Source organism: Physella acuta, unplaced genomic scaffold (assembly GCF_028476545.2).
Source record: "Physella acuta isolate Inbredline_101_S28 unplaced genomic scaffold, ASM2847654v3 ptg000186l, whole genome shotgun sequence".
Classification (NCBI taxonomy): Eukaryota; Metazoa; Mollusca; class Gastropoda; family Physidae; genus Physella; species Physella acuta.
The window spans coordinates 672,275-690,130 of record NW_026731705.1 but is presented as its reverse complement, the minus strand read 5'-3'; the positions used below and the strand labels follow the sequence as shown (position 1 = coordinate 690,130).

The following is a 17,856-nucleotide window of genomic DNA, read 5'->3' as shown; positions in this document are numbered from 1 at the left end:
CAGGTGGTCTATCGACTGGTGTTTGATCACAAGCGCTGTGTCCGGCTTTGATCATAGGTGTTTTGTCCACATAGGGTCTTTGATCTCAGGTGTTTTGTCCACATAGGGTCTTTAATCTCAGGTGGTTTGTCCAATGCTGTCCATATATGGTAAGGATTTATTTTAAAAGTTGCTAAATTATATTTTAAATTTCGACATGATGTAATAATGTGTTAAATCATCATGTTTAAGTACAAGTCATCTAAACTACTCTATGTCAATTTGTTAACGGCATCAACCCTGCTGCGTTATACTGTCTCTTGCCAAATAAAACACTACCCAGCTGAGAAGCGATACAAGATGCTGCACGAAAAAGTACAACGTGCTGTCCAGATATATGGTCAAACAGATGTACTGACATATTTGCGTGCTATAGCACATCTGTCATTTAGTTAACCATTTTATGTATTACATATTTGACTAGATTGTTGGCAAGTTTTGTATCATTTTTATCCTTTATATATGCTATGTATTTTCAAGTACATCTAAATTATTTATTTGTGAAACTTGTTATATGTCGTATTATTTGTGTTTCATTTATATTTAAAATAAATCTATGAGGCCTAGATCCAGCCTTCTATTAACGCACTCTCATGAAACATGTATAAAATCGTGTTAATTGTATCACACCTATGATCAAAGCCGGACACAGCGCTTGTGATCAAACACCCGTTGATAGACCACCTGTGATCAAAGACCCTCTGCTTAGAAAACACATGTGGTCTAAACCCCTATGGTCAATACCCCTATGGTCAAACCCCCTATGGTCAAACCCCCTATGGTCAAAGCACCGCTATGGTCAAAGGCCCGCTGTGGTCAAACCCCCTATGGTCCGCGCTCCCGCCTAATCACCCAAGAAAATTATTTCACGTGCTCTGAACATTAATGTGGTTAAGGGTTCCATCAAGTTATTTGAAAATATACATTTTTGCGTCTCATACGTTTCATATCAAATTATGTTTAAAAATTAATTTTACTTAGTCTTTTGATAGTTTTTATAAGCTTAACGAATTCATTAAGTATATCTCATAATTATATTGGGCAATAAAAGTAAATGAAATCCATATGACACTCAATTTTAAAATATTAAAATCAATTAAACTCATCTTAAATACTATACATAATTAGCTATGAGATATTTCGTCCCTAGATCTTTTGTCATTGAGATCATTTTTCATGAGATCTTTTGTTTTTCTTAATCTTACGCCCTCTCTACAAAAAGTTCAATATCCATCATCACGGAAAAAAAAATTTAATCACCATGCTGGGACCGTGATATGGTCACTAATATTAACACAGATTAAATTACTGTTTATGAAAATTTCACAAACACAACCATATTACATGCGTCCTAGAAATACAATACTACAGGTTGAAGACATAACACAGCAACACATTCATCCAGTACTGGTAATATAAACTAAATAATTAAAGCAGGCTGATCACCTTTAATTTTTTCTTATTCAACAATATGGGTTGGGGTGGTACCCCCCTCCCTACTGCATTCGGTATATAAAAATAAGGTTTATAACAATATCCTTAGTTTTTTTTTTTTGTTTTTTTTTGGACTATGTACAAGTGACATTTGCATAGAATATACTTAACGAGAATGTTACACGAAACTATCAAATTCTAAAGGATATTAAAACATCAAAAATTGAGCGAAATACCTGTCCACTCACTTTAACAAAAGTTAAACACATATAAACTTTAGTCGCATACGAAAACAAAATTATTGCAAATCAATAGTTATATAAAATCCTAATCTCTTTTTTTGTTTGAGCAATCTGATAGAGTACTAATAGCTACTTTAGGTCACTGGATGGAATTCAAAATTTGCAAGGAATCTAGAGAATAAGATCTTATTCATGTGTATAAAATGGCCTTTACCTATATGAAACCTTACTTTTGTTATGGATATTTTTGAGACAGGGAATAAAGTACCTTTTCCTCCTAAAATTTGAGAGTAGTCCAAATATACGATCTTATTGTTAAACTCCAAATTTCGTCTTACTAACATCAATAAAGTTATTTTGTTCAAACAGAAAGTGAGTAAAGTGCATCTTCTGGTTAACAGAAATCGTTCAGAATTTGATAAAAACCTGAGGGAACTATTAAATACTTATTTATAGCCTACATTTGTATTGACCTCATTTAAACGGCACTCAAAGTAGAGGCTCTCCACAACGGGTTACATTCAATCGCGCAAAAGTTGATAAAAAACTACAAATGTAATATAATACTTATATAGGAAATTTCGTCAACCTAACTGTTAATCAAGTAGTCGTGTTCAAATACACACACACAGACAAAAATGATTGCAAAACTGTTTTTTCCGGCTCCGGAAGGTTGTGAAACGTTAACATTCATCTTAATTTCAAAATATATCGTTTTGTACGATTACTAGAAAAGATTTCTACCTTACGCATAATCAAACTAAAAGAAGAGACAAATACCTTTCTGCCGCTCTTGCAGTAAACTGTTCTGCTCTGAACCTGCTTGTCAAAAGAATTTATTGTCCTGGTCTCTCGACATTAAATACACACAACGATCGGTACAACGCACTACTCCGCTCAAAAAAGGCATTCGTATTTTATCTAGTGTCCTGAATATTTATTACAACCTAGATTTGGCGCATTTGCCAAAGTTTTGTCGACTATTTATTCCTCGTGCGTTTGCTTATCATTCTCCATTTAGATTTGTTTAAATTTAATTATTTGCTCTCGTGCTTAAATTGTCATTTATATTTGATACATGAACTCTTGTATTCTTTTAAGGCTGTTGAATTGTTTATCTCTTCGGCGAGCCCCCCCCCCCCCCCGAAAAATTTTTACCGCCCCCCAAAACGAATAAAATTTATATAATTTATATAGAAAATATATACTTTTAACAGTGTCCGCCCCCCCCCCCCCCCGAAGAAAGTCTACAGCCCCCCCCCCTCCGAAAATTTCAAGTGCCCCCACCCCCCGGAGAAAAAAGTCTAAAAGAAACACTGTGCTTAGCTTACTTTTTCTTATTAGAAAAACAGCGTTGTTCGTCGAGTACTTTAAAATAACCAAACACATTTAAAGAAAGATGACTGTGCTTTAGCAACAGTAAAACGGCCGATATGTATTTGATTATTTATTAAACAGCTGATCGCCAACTACTTACTTGCAACCACAATGTTACGTGATGAACACTTATATTAATAGAAATCATTATCATGTTACTGAGTCAGGGAGCTGTTAAGTTTGTTAACTCAAGTCAACAAAAAATCATGATTGTTAGGATTTGACGTATTCATTAGCAGAATATAAACAATGGTTTAAAGACAAGGCTTAGCACTCGAACCCACCTTATAACACATACATTATTTAAGGTATTTTAGATAGTAGGGGAGACAAAGCTGGATTATTAAAGAAAACAAATATGCATAAGTTGTCTCCCATAAAGATAAAAGGTGTGTGTTAAAGAGAAAACATGGATTGTCTCCCATAGACAATAAAGTTGTTTTTTAAAAATACAATGGACTGTCTACTGTAAGCAACACACTTGGCATTGTGTTAACCTCGCTCAGTTTGTATTGGTAATGTGGGACCATCAGAGCTGTACGTAAGTGGATATGTGATGCTGGCAGATTTATTGCTATGATATTCTACCGTAGTCAGCTAGCTTCAATTTAACTGTAGACAGCCAGATATAATGCTTTTGTAGTCAGCTAGCTTCAATTTAACTGTAGTCAGCGAGATATAGTGCTTTTGTAGTCAGCTAGCTATAATTCAACGCTTTGCTTAATTGGGATGGAGGAAAGCAATAATACAAACAGATGTGGCGTCCTGCCTGTGGAATCCAGCAGCAGGTAGGGGGGGCCGGGCTCTACACCTCACAGGTAGGGGGCCGGGCTCTCCACCTCGTAGGTAGGGGGCCGGGCTCTCCACCTCGTAGGTAGGGGGCCGGGCTTTACACCTCGCAGGTAGGGGGCCGGGCTCTCCACCTCGCAGGTAGGGGACGGGCTTTACACCTCGCAGGTAGGGGGCCGGGCTCTCCACCTCGCAGGTAGGGGACGGGCTTTACACCTCGCAGGTAGGGGGCCGGGCTCTCCACCTCGCAGGTAGGGGACGGGCTTTACACCTCGTAGGTAGGGGGACGGGCTCTACACCTCGCAGGTAGGGGGCCGGGCTCTCCACCTCGCAGGTGCCCATAAAGGCGAGCTGGTGGTTCCTCTATTCTTGCTTGTGAAGCCAGGGACAAGGAACAGAAGGTTAATTCTTCCCTCATAAAAATGACATACCAACAACAGATATCGTTATACTAACACAACAACATGTGAGATAATGGGTACTAAACACACTCACAGAGTGTAACATAAATGTATTCTATCGCTTCGCTCCATTGGACCGCTCTCTACCAAACATCAAAGATTGCCTGTATGTGGAAGACATGAACAGACACTCTCAGAGCTGGGGTAAATTTGACCTCAATGCTGGGGTGACCCTGACCTCAATGTTGGGGTAATCCTGACCTCAATGCTGGGGTAACCCTGACCTCAATGCTGGGATAACCTTGACCTCAATGCTGGGGTAACCCTGACCTCAATGCTGGGGTAACCCTGACCTCAATGCTGGGGTAACCCTGACCTCAATGCTGGGGTAACCTTGACCTCAATGCTGGGGTAACCCTGACCTCAATGCTGGGGTAACCTTGACCTCAATGCTGAAGGAAAGGAAATTGAAGAATGGCAGGTACCTCATAACATGCTAAATTGGATTTAAGGATACCTACCAACCGCATATCATTAATCTGTACGCTAGGTACAGAAGCAATACTGAAACTTTAAGATATCATTAATCTGTATGCAGGGTAACAGAACAGTTCAGTGTTTGTGTACGTTTATTTTACCGCCTGTATAAAGCTTGGTCATGTCAGTCCAGTGTTTGTGTACGTTTATTTTACCGTCCGTATAAAGCTTGGTCAAGCCAGTCTAGTGTTTGTGTCCATTTATTTTACCGTCCGTATAAAGCTTGGTCATGTCAGTCCAGTGTTTGTGTACGTTTATTTTACCGCCTGTATAAAGCTAGGACATATAATGAGCAATTAGGTATTTACAAATTTTGAATGTTGACACTCAATGTAAAAACTGCCTTGTAACAAATACAAACATTTTATTTACAACGATCATCGGTGTCACTAAAGTAATTAGATATCTGACTTTGTGTGATAATAATTCCATATCTGACATTGTGTGACAAATATAACATAAATATTACATGGACACTAGCTAAAAATTTTTAAAGGTACATAATTCATGTTTCTTAAATATTTTTCTTTTTTTAATTGTTATTTCCCTTTGACCATTAAACCTCAATCTTTAATCCCTCCTAGTTGGATCCTACGTTTGTCTATTTTATAGCCGACACCATAAAAATGTTCATTGCTTTTTTTATCTATCCAATTCTTCCTATAATTTACTTTATAGACCAAACTGGCAGGATTTAACGAGTTGCTATAGAAACAACGAAAATATGTTAAATTTAACACATTTTCAATTAGCTATTAATTAAAATTATCTATAAGTCAAATGTACGTTCTGTACTCCTCTATGCTGCAGAGTCATGGAAACTAAACAAGAAAGGAGAGAGCCGACTCAGAGGCTTTGAAAGAAGATACCTCCAACGTATCCTCAGGATAAAGTGGGACGACAAAGTCCCGAACAAGGAAATATGGGGAAGGACAGGATTAAACGACATTGTCTCAGAAGTTCGAACGAGGAGATGGAGATGGCTGGGCCATGTCCTATGCAGTGGCGTAGCGAGGTCGGGTGTCACCCGGTGCGGCACTTAATGGTGTCACCCCCCCCCCCCCCCAGAGGCGTTGCGACCCTTCCCGGTGACTAACTTTCAAGTTTTCGATTTGCCACCCCCTCAAACTTTCGATTTGCCCCCCCCCCCCCCACCTCAAGTTTTTAATTTGCACCCCCCACCCCCTCAAACTTTCGATTCGCCCCCCCCTCAAGTTTATCTCTATATATATAGCTATTTTTTGCCTTAGTGTCACCCCCCTAAATGGTGTCACCCGGTGCGGTCCGCACCCCCCGCACCCCCCTCGCTACGCCCCTGGTCCTACGCATGAGCAAAAAAAGAATCCCCAACATGGCGCTGAAGTGGAACCCACCCGGAAAGAGAAATAGAGGAAGATCAAGTACAGGCTACTGGCAAAACCTGGCATGAACTAAAGTGGCTCGCCCAGGACAGGGTGGCATGGCGGAGATTTGATGAGGATTAAGTAAGTAATTAATTAAAATTGATAGATTGTTAAGTCGTGAACAGTCATTTCAAGGTATCGATCGTGACTTAAGTGTTAAATTGTCAACTTAAGTCAAGTACAGTAAGGGAAACTAGATCTTAAGATCTATAGGGAAGATGAAGTAGAGTTTCTGTTTCCTGACAAATTTTAACGGCAGTTTTGAGAGTCGCTAGATCCAAACTTTAGCGTCAATATTGAGTCGCTAGATCCAAAGTTTAGCGTTAATATTGAGAGTCGCTAGATCCCAACTTTAGCGTCAATATTGAGAGTCGCTAGATCCAAACTTTAGCGTCAATATTGATTCGCTAGATCCAAACTTTAGCGTCAATATTGAGTCGCTAGATCCAAAGTTTAGCGTTAATATTGAGAGTCGCTAGATCCCAACTTTAGCGTCAATATTGAGAGTCGCTAGATCCCAACTTTAGCGACAATATTGAGTCGCTAGATCCAAAGTTTAGCGTCAATATTGAGAGTCGCTAGATCCAAACTATAGCGTCAATATTGAGAGTCGCTAGATCCAAACTTTAGCGTCAATATTGAGAGTCGCTAGATCCAAACTATAGCGTCAATATTGAGAGTCACTAGATCTAAACTTTAGCGTCAATATTGAGAGCACTAGATCTAAACTTTAGCGTCAATATTGATTCGCTAGATCCAAACTTTAGCGTCAATATTGAGTCGCTAGATCCAAAGTTTAGCGTTAATATTGAGAGTCGCTAGATCCCAACTTTAGCGTCAATATTGAGAGTCGCTAGATCCCAACTTTAGCGACAATATTGAGTCGCTAGATCCAAAGTTTAGCGTCAATATTGAGAGTCGCTAGATCCAAACTATAGCGTCAATATTGAGAGTCGCTAGATCCAAACTTTAGCGTCAATATTGAGAGTCGCTAGATCCAAACTATAGCGTCAATATTGAGAGTCACTAGATCTAAACTTTAGCGTCAATATTGAGAGCACTAGATCTAAACTTTAGCGTCAATATTGAGAGTCGCTAGATCCAAATTTAGCGTCAATATTAAGAGTCGTTAGATCTTAACTTTAGCGTCATCAAAAATTCATACACAAACAAAAATGAAAAAGAAAACGAGTTGCTTTAAAACTGTTTATTTACGTTTATATTTACAACAAAATTTGTGACATTTTTTTCTCCACTCCCAATCAAACAATCAACAACTTTTTCTCTGATAAAAATAACGAGATAATTAATTAAAAATTTAATAAAGTTCTACAATAATGTCAAGAAATATTTTAAGAGCAGACATTCAACAGACGCCATGTTTGTTTACATTCTAGAAAAGACAGACATCCAAAAGGCGCCATGTTTGTTTACATTCTAGAAAAGACAGACATCCAACAGGCGCCATGTTTGTTTACATTCTAGAAAAGACAGACATCCAACAGACGCCATGTTTGTTTACATTCTAGAAAAGACAGACATCCAACAGGCACCAAGTTTGTTTACATTCTAGAAAAGACAGACATCCAACAGGCGCCATGTTTGTTTACATTCTAGAAAAGACAGACAACTACAAGTCTTAGTCCAGCCACACCCCACTATAATTTAATCCACCAGAGTTAACTCCACTGTGGGGATGGTCATGCAACCAGCGACCCCCCAGTCTGTAGACCCCAGCCCCACTGCTACCTGGGCAGGTGGACGTTGTGTACGTGTACCTAGTAAGTCTGTCCACCCCCTGCCTGTCCACCCAGTGACCTACAGAGACCTGCTTAGAACAGCCATGAGGATGTGACACTATAATGGTCAGCTTGTCCACATCTCTACGACTCTCGTATTTCTCCTGTACTTTACCACGTAGACCAATAAACCGCCACACCATCTTCTCCAGTTTATCAGCTACATCTACGTCATGTGTCACACAAAACAACCCACACAAGTCTCCCTCAGTGTTTGACACATGCACCTTCCACCCATAAATCTTGACCACTGGACTTTTATCATCATCAAACCACAACCTACAGCTGGACTGTCTCGCCTCACTATCATCAAACACCACATGTCTGGCTGTCCACACATGAACCTCCCACCACACTTTGCTGGGTGTGTCCGAGTGGTCACATTCAGGACATGGACAAGTTATGTAGGGCCCATCTCCCTCTGTGTACTTGGTCACCTTCCACACCCTCCCAGTCCCTGTCCTCAGTGAGTTCTGTCCCCTGGTGTTGTAGCAAGGATATGGATCTTTAGTGCCACGTACAAACTCTGGTCTGTCTGGACTGGTCAACTTAACGGCTATCCTGACAGTTAGGTCAGCCATGGCTTTTGTGAGGTCATACACATCGTTGTCATGGTAACCAGAAGGAAAATGTTCAACACTTAACTGATTTACAGGTACAAACTTTTTATGGCCAGGATTTTTCTCACATTTTGCCAGGTGTGTGTGTAGATCTACCTCACCTTGACCTTCAAGACATTCTTGTACTTCATGTGTACCTGTACAGGTAAACAAAACAATTTTATTACTGTAAACATTTCATTAGCTGCTAAACTTTGACAAACATAAAACATGAAATCTATCTACAACATCCAACTGTCACAACCATCTCAACCATCACCATCTTAAGATACTCATTCAGTCAACATTTCAAACTACAGAATGTTCCAACATAAGGACTTCATCAGCAGAAAACATAGTAAGCATGCAGGAAATTACCTTTTTTAACACCAATTTTCTCCAAACAAATGGACATTACCTGTAAAATATGTTGAGATATCCTCTCCACTGGCCATACTGTTGTGGTCATCCAGACTATCCTCTCTACTGGCCATACTGTTGTGGTCATCTAGATTATCCTCTCCACTGGCCATAGTGTTATCGTCATCTAGACTATCCAAGCTAATTCCTGTTAAAAAAAACCACAACACAAAGATTTGACACATTGTCTACATCAGCACTAAACCATGACTGTACACTTGATTAAGTTAACCCTTTATCTACTGACGGTACTTATAAGTACCACTTTAATTAAGCGCCTGTATTGTTTTTAATTTAGGACGAATTTTAAAAATTATTGATGTAATTGATAGTATTATCTCCCTTGAGTCACAGGTAGGTGGAGGGAACGATGTTTTTTGAAAATTACTGGTGTGGCGCCATTTTCAATCTCTACCTGTATCGGTAGTTCACAATTGTTCTGTACATATCTCACATGTGTTCCTGATTTCCCTTTGTTTTACCTTATTCTTCAAGTTTTCAACACCGAATATTTTTTATTGGCATCTTCAATAGTCAGGCAAATGCATTTAACTTCTAGTTATACAATTTTTATCAAATTGTCTTTGTAATAGATCGATGTTTACAAGTGGACTTATAAGTACCGTCAGGGCACACTGACATTTTTTTAGGATTTCTTGGAAATTGCTGATTTTTTATGTGGAGTGACATAAATATTATTTTGATAATTAATTATCGAAATGTACTTAAAAACATATATTTATGCATTTATAAGAAGGTTAGCATAGGGTTTTCCGCAGAAATATTGTAACTAATTGCAGATTTCTAGTAGTAAAAGAATAACAAGAATAGAGATGGCAGTTGCAGGCTCATTTACTAGGTTTAGTATACGTTATTTGTATACCAAAGTCTAGTTCTAGAAGTAAGATTTGTAAGTTATATTTGTTGCAAAAAACTGTCTTGCATACAATATCTAACGTGTACGTAATGTACACATGTAGACTAGTAATAGTCCATACATCTGCATGTAGTATAGATCGTTTTGTAATTTTGAATCAGTAAACACAAAACAGTAGGGCACTACGTCTATTCCAAACACATTGAGCTCACTTCTATTTATGAACTTTACACTGTAGTGTAGACTTGTCATAACATTCTAGGCTACAATTATACTAGTATTACTAGTAGTAGTGTACTGAATGAATAGGCTTTCGTTTTCAAAATATTTGTTTATGCGGCTCATTGTAATGGCTATTGGAAGCCTCTAGCAAAAGCAGGTTCAGTCCGGCAACTGTTACCACGCCAGAAAGACGACAGACAAGAATATCTCAGGAATGAGGAATGAGAGAGCATGACATGTCGGCACCTTTTCCTGTGTTTGAGGTCTGAGATATGTTCCGATAGAAAATCCAGTAAAAATTGTACTCAAAATATACTTTTGTGCTGGGTTTATGTGTGAAAATGACAAAAAATGATTGTTATAATGATTGCCATGCTATTATTAAATAAGTTGTATCGTTTTTTCCTGTTTTGTACATTTTTTAATTTTTGAAAAAAATGTCCTACATTCCTGACGGTACTTATAAGTACCAATACATTTTTGGGCCCTTAAAAATTTATGAAACAAAATTTCCTTCGACATATGCTTTAAATGTGCCAAAAGCAATATGATAACATATTGTTTAAGAAAAAATATCATTCGGAACCTAATTCCGTAAATAAAGGGTTAAAAGATAATTAACAAACTTACCTGTAACTTGATGTGACAGATCTCTACTGGCCTTTACTGTAGTCTTATGGTCATCTGTGGCAGCTATTTGATTGAAATAACCTTGACCTTCACATCACATTCAGCAGCTGTCACTCTGTATAGTTAATAATATTTTGACTTTTTAAAGAAAGAAGTTTATATGGTAGCTTGACTAGTCATCAACCAGTGTTTCTTTACAAACTACATAACAATAGCCACTGGTCAATGATATGGCTAACAGAATACAGCATGATGGTCAGCTTTAGAAGATTAAGATTAAATACATTCTTAGACTAACATGTAAGATAGTTTGACTGACCTTTGAACTCCCCACTTGACTTTAACATCAGACAGAACACACCACTATAGAAGATCCTTCAGGCTCTGGAGAGAGAAATAAAATTATAGTGGAACTGTCATTAGCATAGAACTACAGAATGACAACATTTATGATGGAACTGTCATTAGCATAGAACTACAGAATGACAACATTTATAATGGAACTGTCATTAGCATGGAACTATAGAATGACAACATTTATGGTGGAACTGTCATTAGCATAGAACTATAATATGGCAATATTTTTGATTTATCATGAACAATTAAAGAAGAACATAACATAGTTTGGGATTTTAAAGTTTTATTATTGATTGATTAGGCTACAGGTTACAAGATCTAGATATTTACAATATTTTTCAACAGGTTTTTGCTAAAAGAATACTAGATCTAGAATCTAGAGGAATCTAATATATTACTGAATAGTTTTGAGTTTCTTAGCAATTTTAAATCAATTATTTTCTAAAATGTTAAAGTCTTACTCTTAACTAGTCTAAACTGCTACTGCTAGGCATAAAGCCCAAGTTAAAAAGCAAGTTTAATCATTATGCCTAATGTGAGGTAGATTGACGAGGAAGCCACATTGGTTGTTAACAGTCTTTATTTACAGACGCCATGATGCAAAGAGAGGAAGAGGAAGTGACGAGAGATACATAATACACATAAACATGTAAGGGACATCACTCAAGATAACAATATAAATATAATACTAATACAGAAGAGTGAGTTCCCTTGACCTCATAATTATCACAATCTATTACATAATGTTTAATGCTAGAAATTAAATCTAGATCTACGTCTGCGACTCTATATTCAGATTCTACTAATTCAAGAGCCAAAGCCAAATGTGAATAATAAAGTATTAAAGTAGTATTCATGATTATCCACGTTTTAAATAAAACATTATGGAAATTTCAAATTAGATCTAGAGCTTCTAGATCTAGACTATATGGTTAGGCCTATAATTCCCTAATATAAAACTATATAATATATAGATCTATTAGACCTAGATATATCTATAATCTATAAAATCTATACTCACTACTACTAGAGTAGTTATATTTTTTTTATAGATCTAGATAAAAAACTAGATCTAGACTCTAGTTGAAGTTTTTTTGAGACCCAGATCTAGATTCTAAATCTAGATATATAATCTAGATTCTAGATTTCTCTAGATCTAGAGAAAATCGTATCTTACTAGATCTAGATAACTATTTTAGTATTTTTCCCTGGTACTCAGGTAGTGAGTGGTGGGCTTACAATTTTACATATAGGCCTACTGATACTTCATAGCAGTTACACTATAGCAGTAAGACTAAGACTAGAGCTACAATTAGAATTTTAAATCAAATATCTGGACTAGCTCTAGATCTAGATCTAGCTCTAAATCTAGACTAGATCTGTTTTGAGATCGCAGACCTTGGATAATCGAAAGCTGAGACCGAGTGTAACGCAGTCTCTGCCCTGGACTAGGACTATCGCTAGCAGAAATGAAGATCGGCTTTGGATAGCCAGAACAGTTAGAACTTTTGTTGCCATAAACAACATTTATGAAGCCAAAAAATAAAATTTTGTAGCAGGTCTAAAATATCACTATCAAGTATCAGAATCTATATCATAATAAATCTACATGGCAAAAATAAGAAGTGACGTTTGGTTGAGAGAAATTGTGTGTAGCCGCTCCAGTCCCAAGACTGTCCATACGAGTTTATCAACTTTAATACTGTGTTCTGAGCCGTGTTTCTTACAGACTTTTTTTTGCTCCGCGTTGGGGGGGGGGGGGGGGGCACTTGATATTTTCAGGTAGGGGAGGGGGGCGGTAGACTTTTTTTGGGTGGGGGGGTGGGAGTTGAACTTATCATTCAGTAACTAATTTAATGATATTGTTAAAATATATCATCTCTTCCAATGATGCCAAATACAATATGATGACGGACGTTTCATACTGAACGTGAATGATATATTTTTTTTTATTTGCTTCCAAAGCCTTTGTTTGCCCATCCAAAAATATGACAAGGCAGTAGGGGACCTAATTGTATTGTTGAAGATGACTTAAATTATTAAAATCTACATTTATTTATCTTTAATTTGTTACCAGTTTTAATTATCAAAATTAATCGGTAGCCTAGAAAATAATTTGTGAAAAAATGAATTTTGTTTTTAAATGACTACTATGATATGACGGAAACGGTGGGTGAATTTTAAAGGACTGTTGTTGTGACCCGTTTTACCGTTCAGCAGAAATGTGTCGTCTGTTAGATTTCTTCTCACTCAAAGAAACTGCGGGCAAAATTGGCGGGCTTTGTTAGCTATTATCTTTATAATGTTATTTTTTTTGAAGGTTTTGTTTTTTTGCTGCATTATTGTTATTTTTAATTCATGAAAATAGCTTAGTACGACGTATTAAATAGTTTTCTATAGTTCAGAGTATTTTGAGTATTTTACAACAATATTAAATACAGTAATTAAAATTTTTGCCTACTTTATATAATTTTGCTCGATATTCTCAGCGATTAGACCAAAAACTGTACAAATGGCAAGTTGGCATCAAACACTGGTGGGCCATTATTAAAACTAGATCGGTGTCGTTAAATAATACTCAAAAAATAACGCTTATAAGATTATATTTCTGACATGACAATGTTAAAAAACGAAATCACGGATTCGTCGATTTTGACAGCCATTATTACCATGACGACGGTAAACAGAAGTAGGTCAAGCGACAGGATACATAGAGCCTCAGGTACACGGGTGTGAAAATTCGGGACTCTTTGGTTTAGTAACAATAAGCTTTACTGGACCGACAAACGAATCCCTGACTGGCTTGTATATATATATATATATATATATATATATATATATATATATATATATATATATATATATATATATATATATATATATATATATGTGTGTGTGTGTGTGTGTCCCCTCCCATTAGAAATTCCCACGGGATAATGGGCCCAAGATTGGCAACTCCTCACCCCCCAGGCACTAACAACCCTGGTCACTGGTCCTCCTACAGGTTAATTTTGTCATGTCCAGGCTGTCTGTTGTCGACTCCCAGTGATGTATCATATTATTATGTCTAGCAAATGCTTTTGATGTGCCTCCAATTTAATTTTACACCGTATAAAGTTGACAATCACATGTTGGAGCGTATCAGTTCTGCTGAATTATAATTATGACATATTTATAAATCACAAATTTAGATCTAAATAAAATGTGTAAATCGAACTACTCATTCTCAATTTTTAAATCTAATAAGATACCGGAAGTATAAACAAAAAGTGCGTTTTTGAGTATAAACCATACGTGATAAACACTTTAAAAAAAGTATAATTTAGACAATTTTTGTAATTCGTAAAATTTAACGTCCTAATATTCCAGATTCTATCTTGTGTATGATATTAAAAAAGATCTATAATAGCTTAAATAGTAGTCTATGTATATAAATCTGTAGCTGTCTTTGTTGTTATTCTACTATTAATTATTTTAATATGTATTTTAAAGGTACTTATTATATCTATCATCATATTACATTTACTTTTAATTAACCTGTAAGTTAAAAGAATAATTTTTGCCAGTTTGTCAATTTGGCAAGTCTGACCTTTAATGGTATCGGCGTTTACTTTTATACACGAGCATCGATTCTGATACAACGCATCGCTTTGTGAGTATTAAAAATAAACTAAGAATATATAAGCTATTTTAAAAAAAATATTTTTACGGATATATATTCTTTATTTTATATTTTATTTTATAAGAACGTCAATTAAAATAAAATTAGATTATTTTTTAATTATGTAAATTTCGCACATCCTACAAATGGCGGGAAAATACATTAATATTTATATCGATATTTTAAGAGTATCGACTTCGAATAGTGGGGAATTGTTTAGCCTAAATACCGATACATTTAATATCACGGGGTTTTTTTTTTTTTTTTTTTTTTTTAAATTAAATTATCCTTTTGTGTAGATATAAAAAGTGATTAGATGAAACAAAGTACCGATTATCAAAACATAATAACACAAGATTAATTAAATGTAATGCCGGCCATAATTGGAGGTGATCGATTGACTTACGGTCAATTTTATTCAAAGAATTTACTTGCTTTAATTAAACAATTTAAAATATCTTACCTAACCTATTAACCACTAATTTAAAGATAAAAAAATTACCGATTATAATATAAAATCAACAAACGGCTAATTAATTACCTAATTGAATTACCGAGCTGAAATTGAATTCCAAACAGTGCACACACCAGTTGTGTAAGAAAGTGATATGTGACGTGAACAAGAAGTCGCCTGAGTTATATACCAGACACGGGGTTTTATTTCTTTACACGTCACGCTTGAGTGGTTTTAAAAGATCAGATTTGAAAGAACCACTGGTATCTACTGGAGACGGGTGTACATATTTTGTTTTAATTTAACACGAGCTTTACCCTGTACTATAAATCGTTGTGGCCACATTTTATGGTAGCATATAGACATGGACACATGAAGACATGGACACCTGTAGACATGAACACGTGTAAACATGGACACATTTAGACATGGACACCTGTAGACATGAACACGTGTAAACATTGACACATTTAGACATGGACACCAGTAGACATGGACACCTGTAGACATGGACACCTATAGACATGGGCAACTGTACACATTGACACATTTAGACATGGACACCTGTAGAAATGGACACCTATAGATGTGAACATGTTAACGGTAAATAGTAGATTGTACCGTGTTAGTGATAAACATCAGTAAATTAATGCAATTAAACGGGTAGGAGGGTCTGTGTCACGTCTCTACCGGGGATAGTGTATAGTATATTTAGATGTAGCATCATTAAGGTCTGATGACTAAGTGGCATTTCAAAGAGTATATTTAGATGTAGCATCATTAAGGTCTGATGACTAAGTGGCAATACAAAGAGTATATTTAGATGTAGCATCATTAAGGTCTGATGACTAAGTGGCAATTCAAAGAGTATATTTAGATGTAGCATCATTAAGGTCTGATGACTAAGTGGCAATTCAAAGAGTATATTTAGATGTAGCATCATTAAGGTCTGATGACTAAGTGGCAATTCAAATAGTATATTTCGATGTAGCATCATTAAGGTCTGATGACTAAGTGGCAATTCAAAGAGTATATTTAGATGTAGCGTCATTAAGGTCTAATGACTAAGTGGCAATTCAAAGAGTATATTTCGATGTAGCATCATTAAGGTCTGATGACTAAGTGGCAATTCAAATAGTATATTTCGATGTAGCATCATTAAGGTCTGATGACTAAGTGGCAATTCAAAGAGTATATTTAGATGTAGCGTCATTAAGGTCTAATGACTAAGTGGCAATTCAAAGAGTATATTTAGATGTAGCATCATTAAGGTCTGATGACTAAGTGGCAATTCAAATAGTATATTTCGATGTAGCATCATTAAGGTCTGATGACTAAGTGGCAATTCAAAGAGTATATTTAGATGTAGCATCATTAAGGTCTAATGACTAAGTGGCAATTCAAAGAGTATATTTAGATGTAGCATCATTAAGGTCTGATGACTAAGTGGCAATTCAAAGAGTATATTTAGATGTAGCATCATTAAGGTCTGATACCTAAGTGGCAATTCAAAGAGTATATTTAGATGTAGCATCATTAAGGTCCGATGACTAAGTGGCAATTCAAAGAGTATATTTAGATGTAGCATCATTAAGGTCTGATAACTAAGTGGCAATTCAAAGAGTATATTTAGATGTAGCATCATTAAGGTCTGATACCTAAGTGGCAATTCAAAGAGTATATTTAGATGTAGCATCATTAAGGTCCGATGACTAAGTGGCAATTCAAAGAGTATATTTAGATGTAGCATCATTAAGGTCTGATAACTAAGTGGCAATTCAAAGAGTATATTTAGATGTAGCATCATTAAGGTCTGATGACTAAGTGGCAATTCAAATAGTATATTTCGATGTAGCATCATTAAGGTCTGATGACTAAGTGGCAATTCAAAGAGTATATTTAGATGTAGCATCATTAAGGTCTGATGACTAAGTGGCAATTCAAAGAGTATATTTAGATGTAGCATCATTAAGGTCTGATGACTAAGTGGCAATTCAAAGAGTATATTTAGATGTAGCATCATTAAGGTCTGATGACTAAGTGGCAATTCAAATAGTATATTTCGATGTAGCATCATTAAGGTCTGATGACTAAGTGGCAATTCAAAGAGTATATTTAGATGTAGCATCATTAAGGTCTGATGACTAAATGGCAATTCAAAGAGTATATTTAGATGTAGCATCATTAAGGTCTGATGACTAAGTGGTAATTCAAAGAGTATATTTAGATGTAGCATCATTAAGGTCTGACGACTAAGTGGCAATTCAAAGAGTATATTTAGATGTAGCATCATTAAGGTCTGATGACTAAGTGGTAATTCAAAGAGTATATTTAGATGTAGCATCATTAAGGTCTGATGACTTAGTGGCAATTCAAAGCGTATATGTAGATGTAGTATCATTAAGGTCTGATGACTAAGTGGCAACTCAAAGCACAGAGTTTACAGCTTTATAAGATTGATAATGTTTTTTTTACCAGGTCCGATGACCACTTGACTCTGGCAAGGGTTTACGGCCTGTAGTCAAATAAAATGATGCAGTATATTATAATATAGTATCTCCGTGGCTGATACACGTGCAGGATGAAAGTATTGTAGTAGGTAACTCAAATGTACA

At 36.1% G+C, this 17,856-nt stretch overlaps 1 protein-coding gene and 1 long non-coding RNA gene across 2 annotated transcripts; both read right to left on the bottom strand.

Annotated features, from left to right (window-relative positions):
• Positions 1 to 7,861: 7,861 nt before the first annotated feature.
• Positions 7,862 to 9,153, bottom strand: LOC131936747 (uncharacterized). The gene is made up of 2 exons (XM_059293813.1): positions 9,039 to 9,153; positions 7,862 to 8,778 (listed from the first exon to the last, which is right to left on the bottom strand). The coding sequence occupies exons 1-2, from the start codon at positions 9,151 to 9,153 to the stop codon at positions 7,862 to 7,864; spliced, it is 1,032 nt and encodes a 343-aa protein (XP_059149796.1).
• A 1,621-nt stretch (positions 9,154 to 10,774) lies between these two features.
• LOC131936725 (uncharacterized) lies at positions 10,775 to 15,474 on the bottom strand. The gene is made up of 3 exons (XR_009386088.1): positions 15,329 to 15,474; positions 11,089 to 11,153; positions 10,775 to 10,884 (listed from the first exon to the last, which is right to left on the bottom strand). It is a non-coding gene; the product is annotated as an uncharacterized LOC131936725 (long non-coding RNA).
• Positions 15,475 to 17,856: the final 2,382 nt, after the last annotated feature.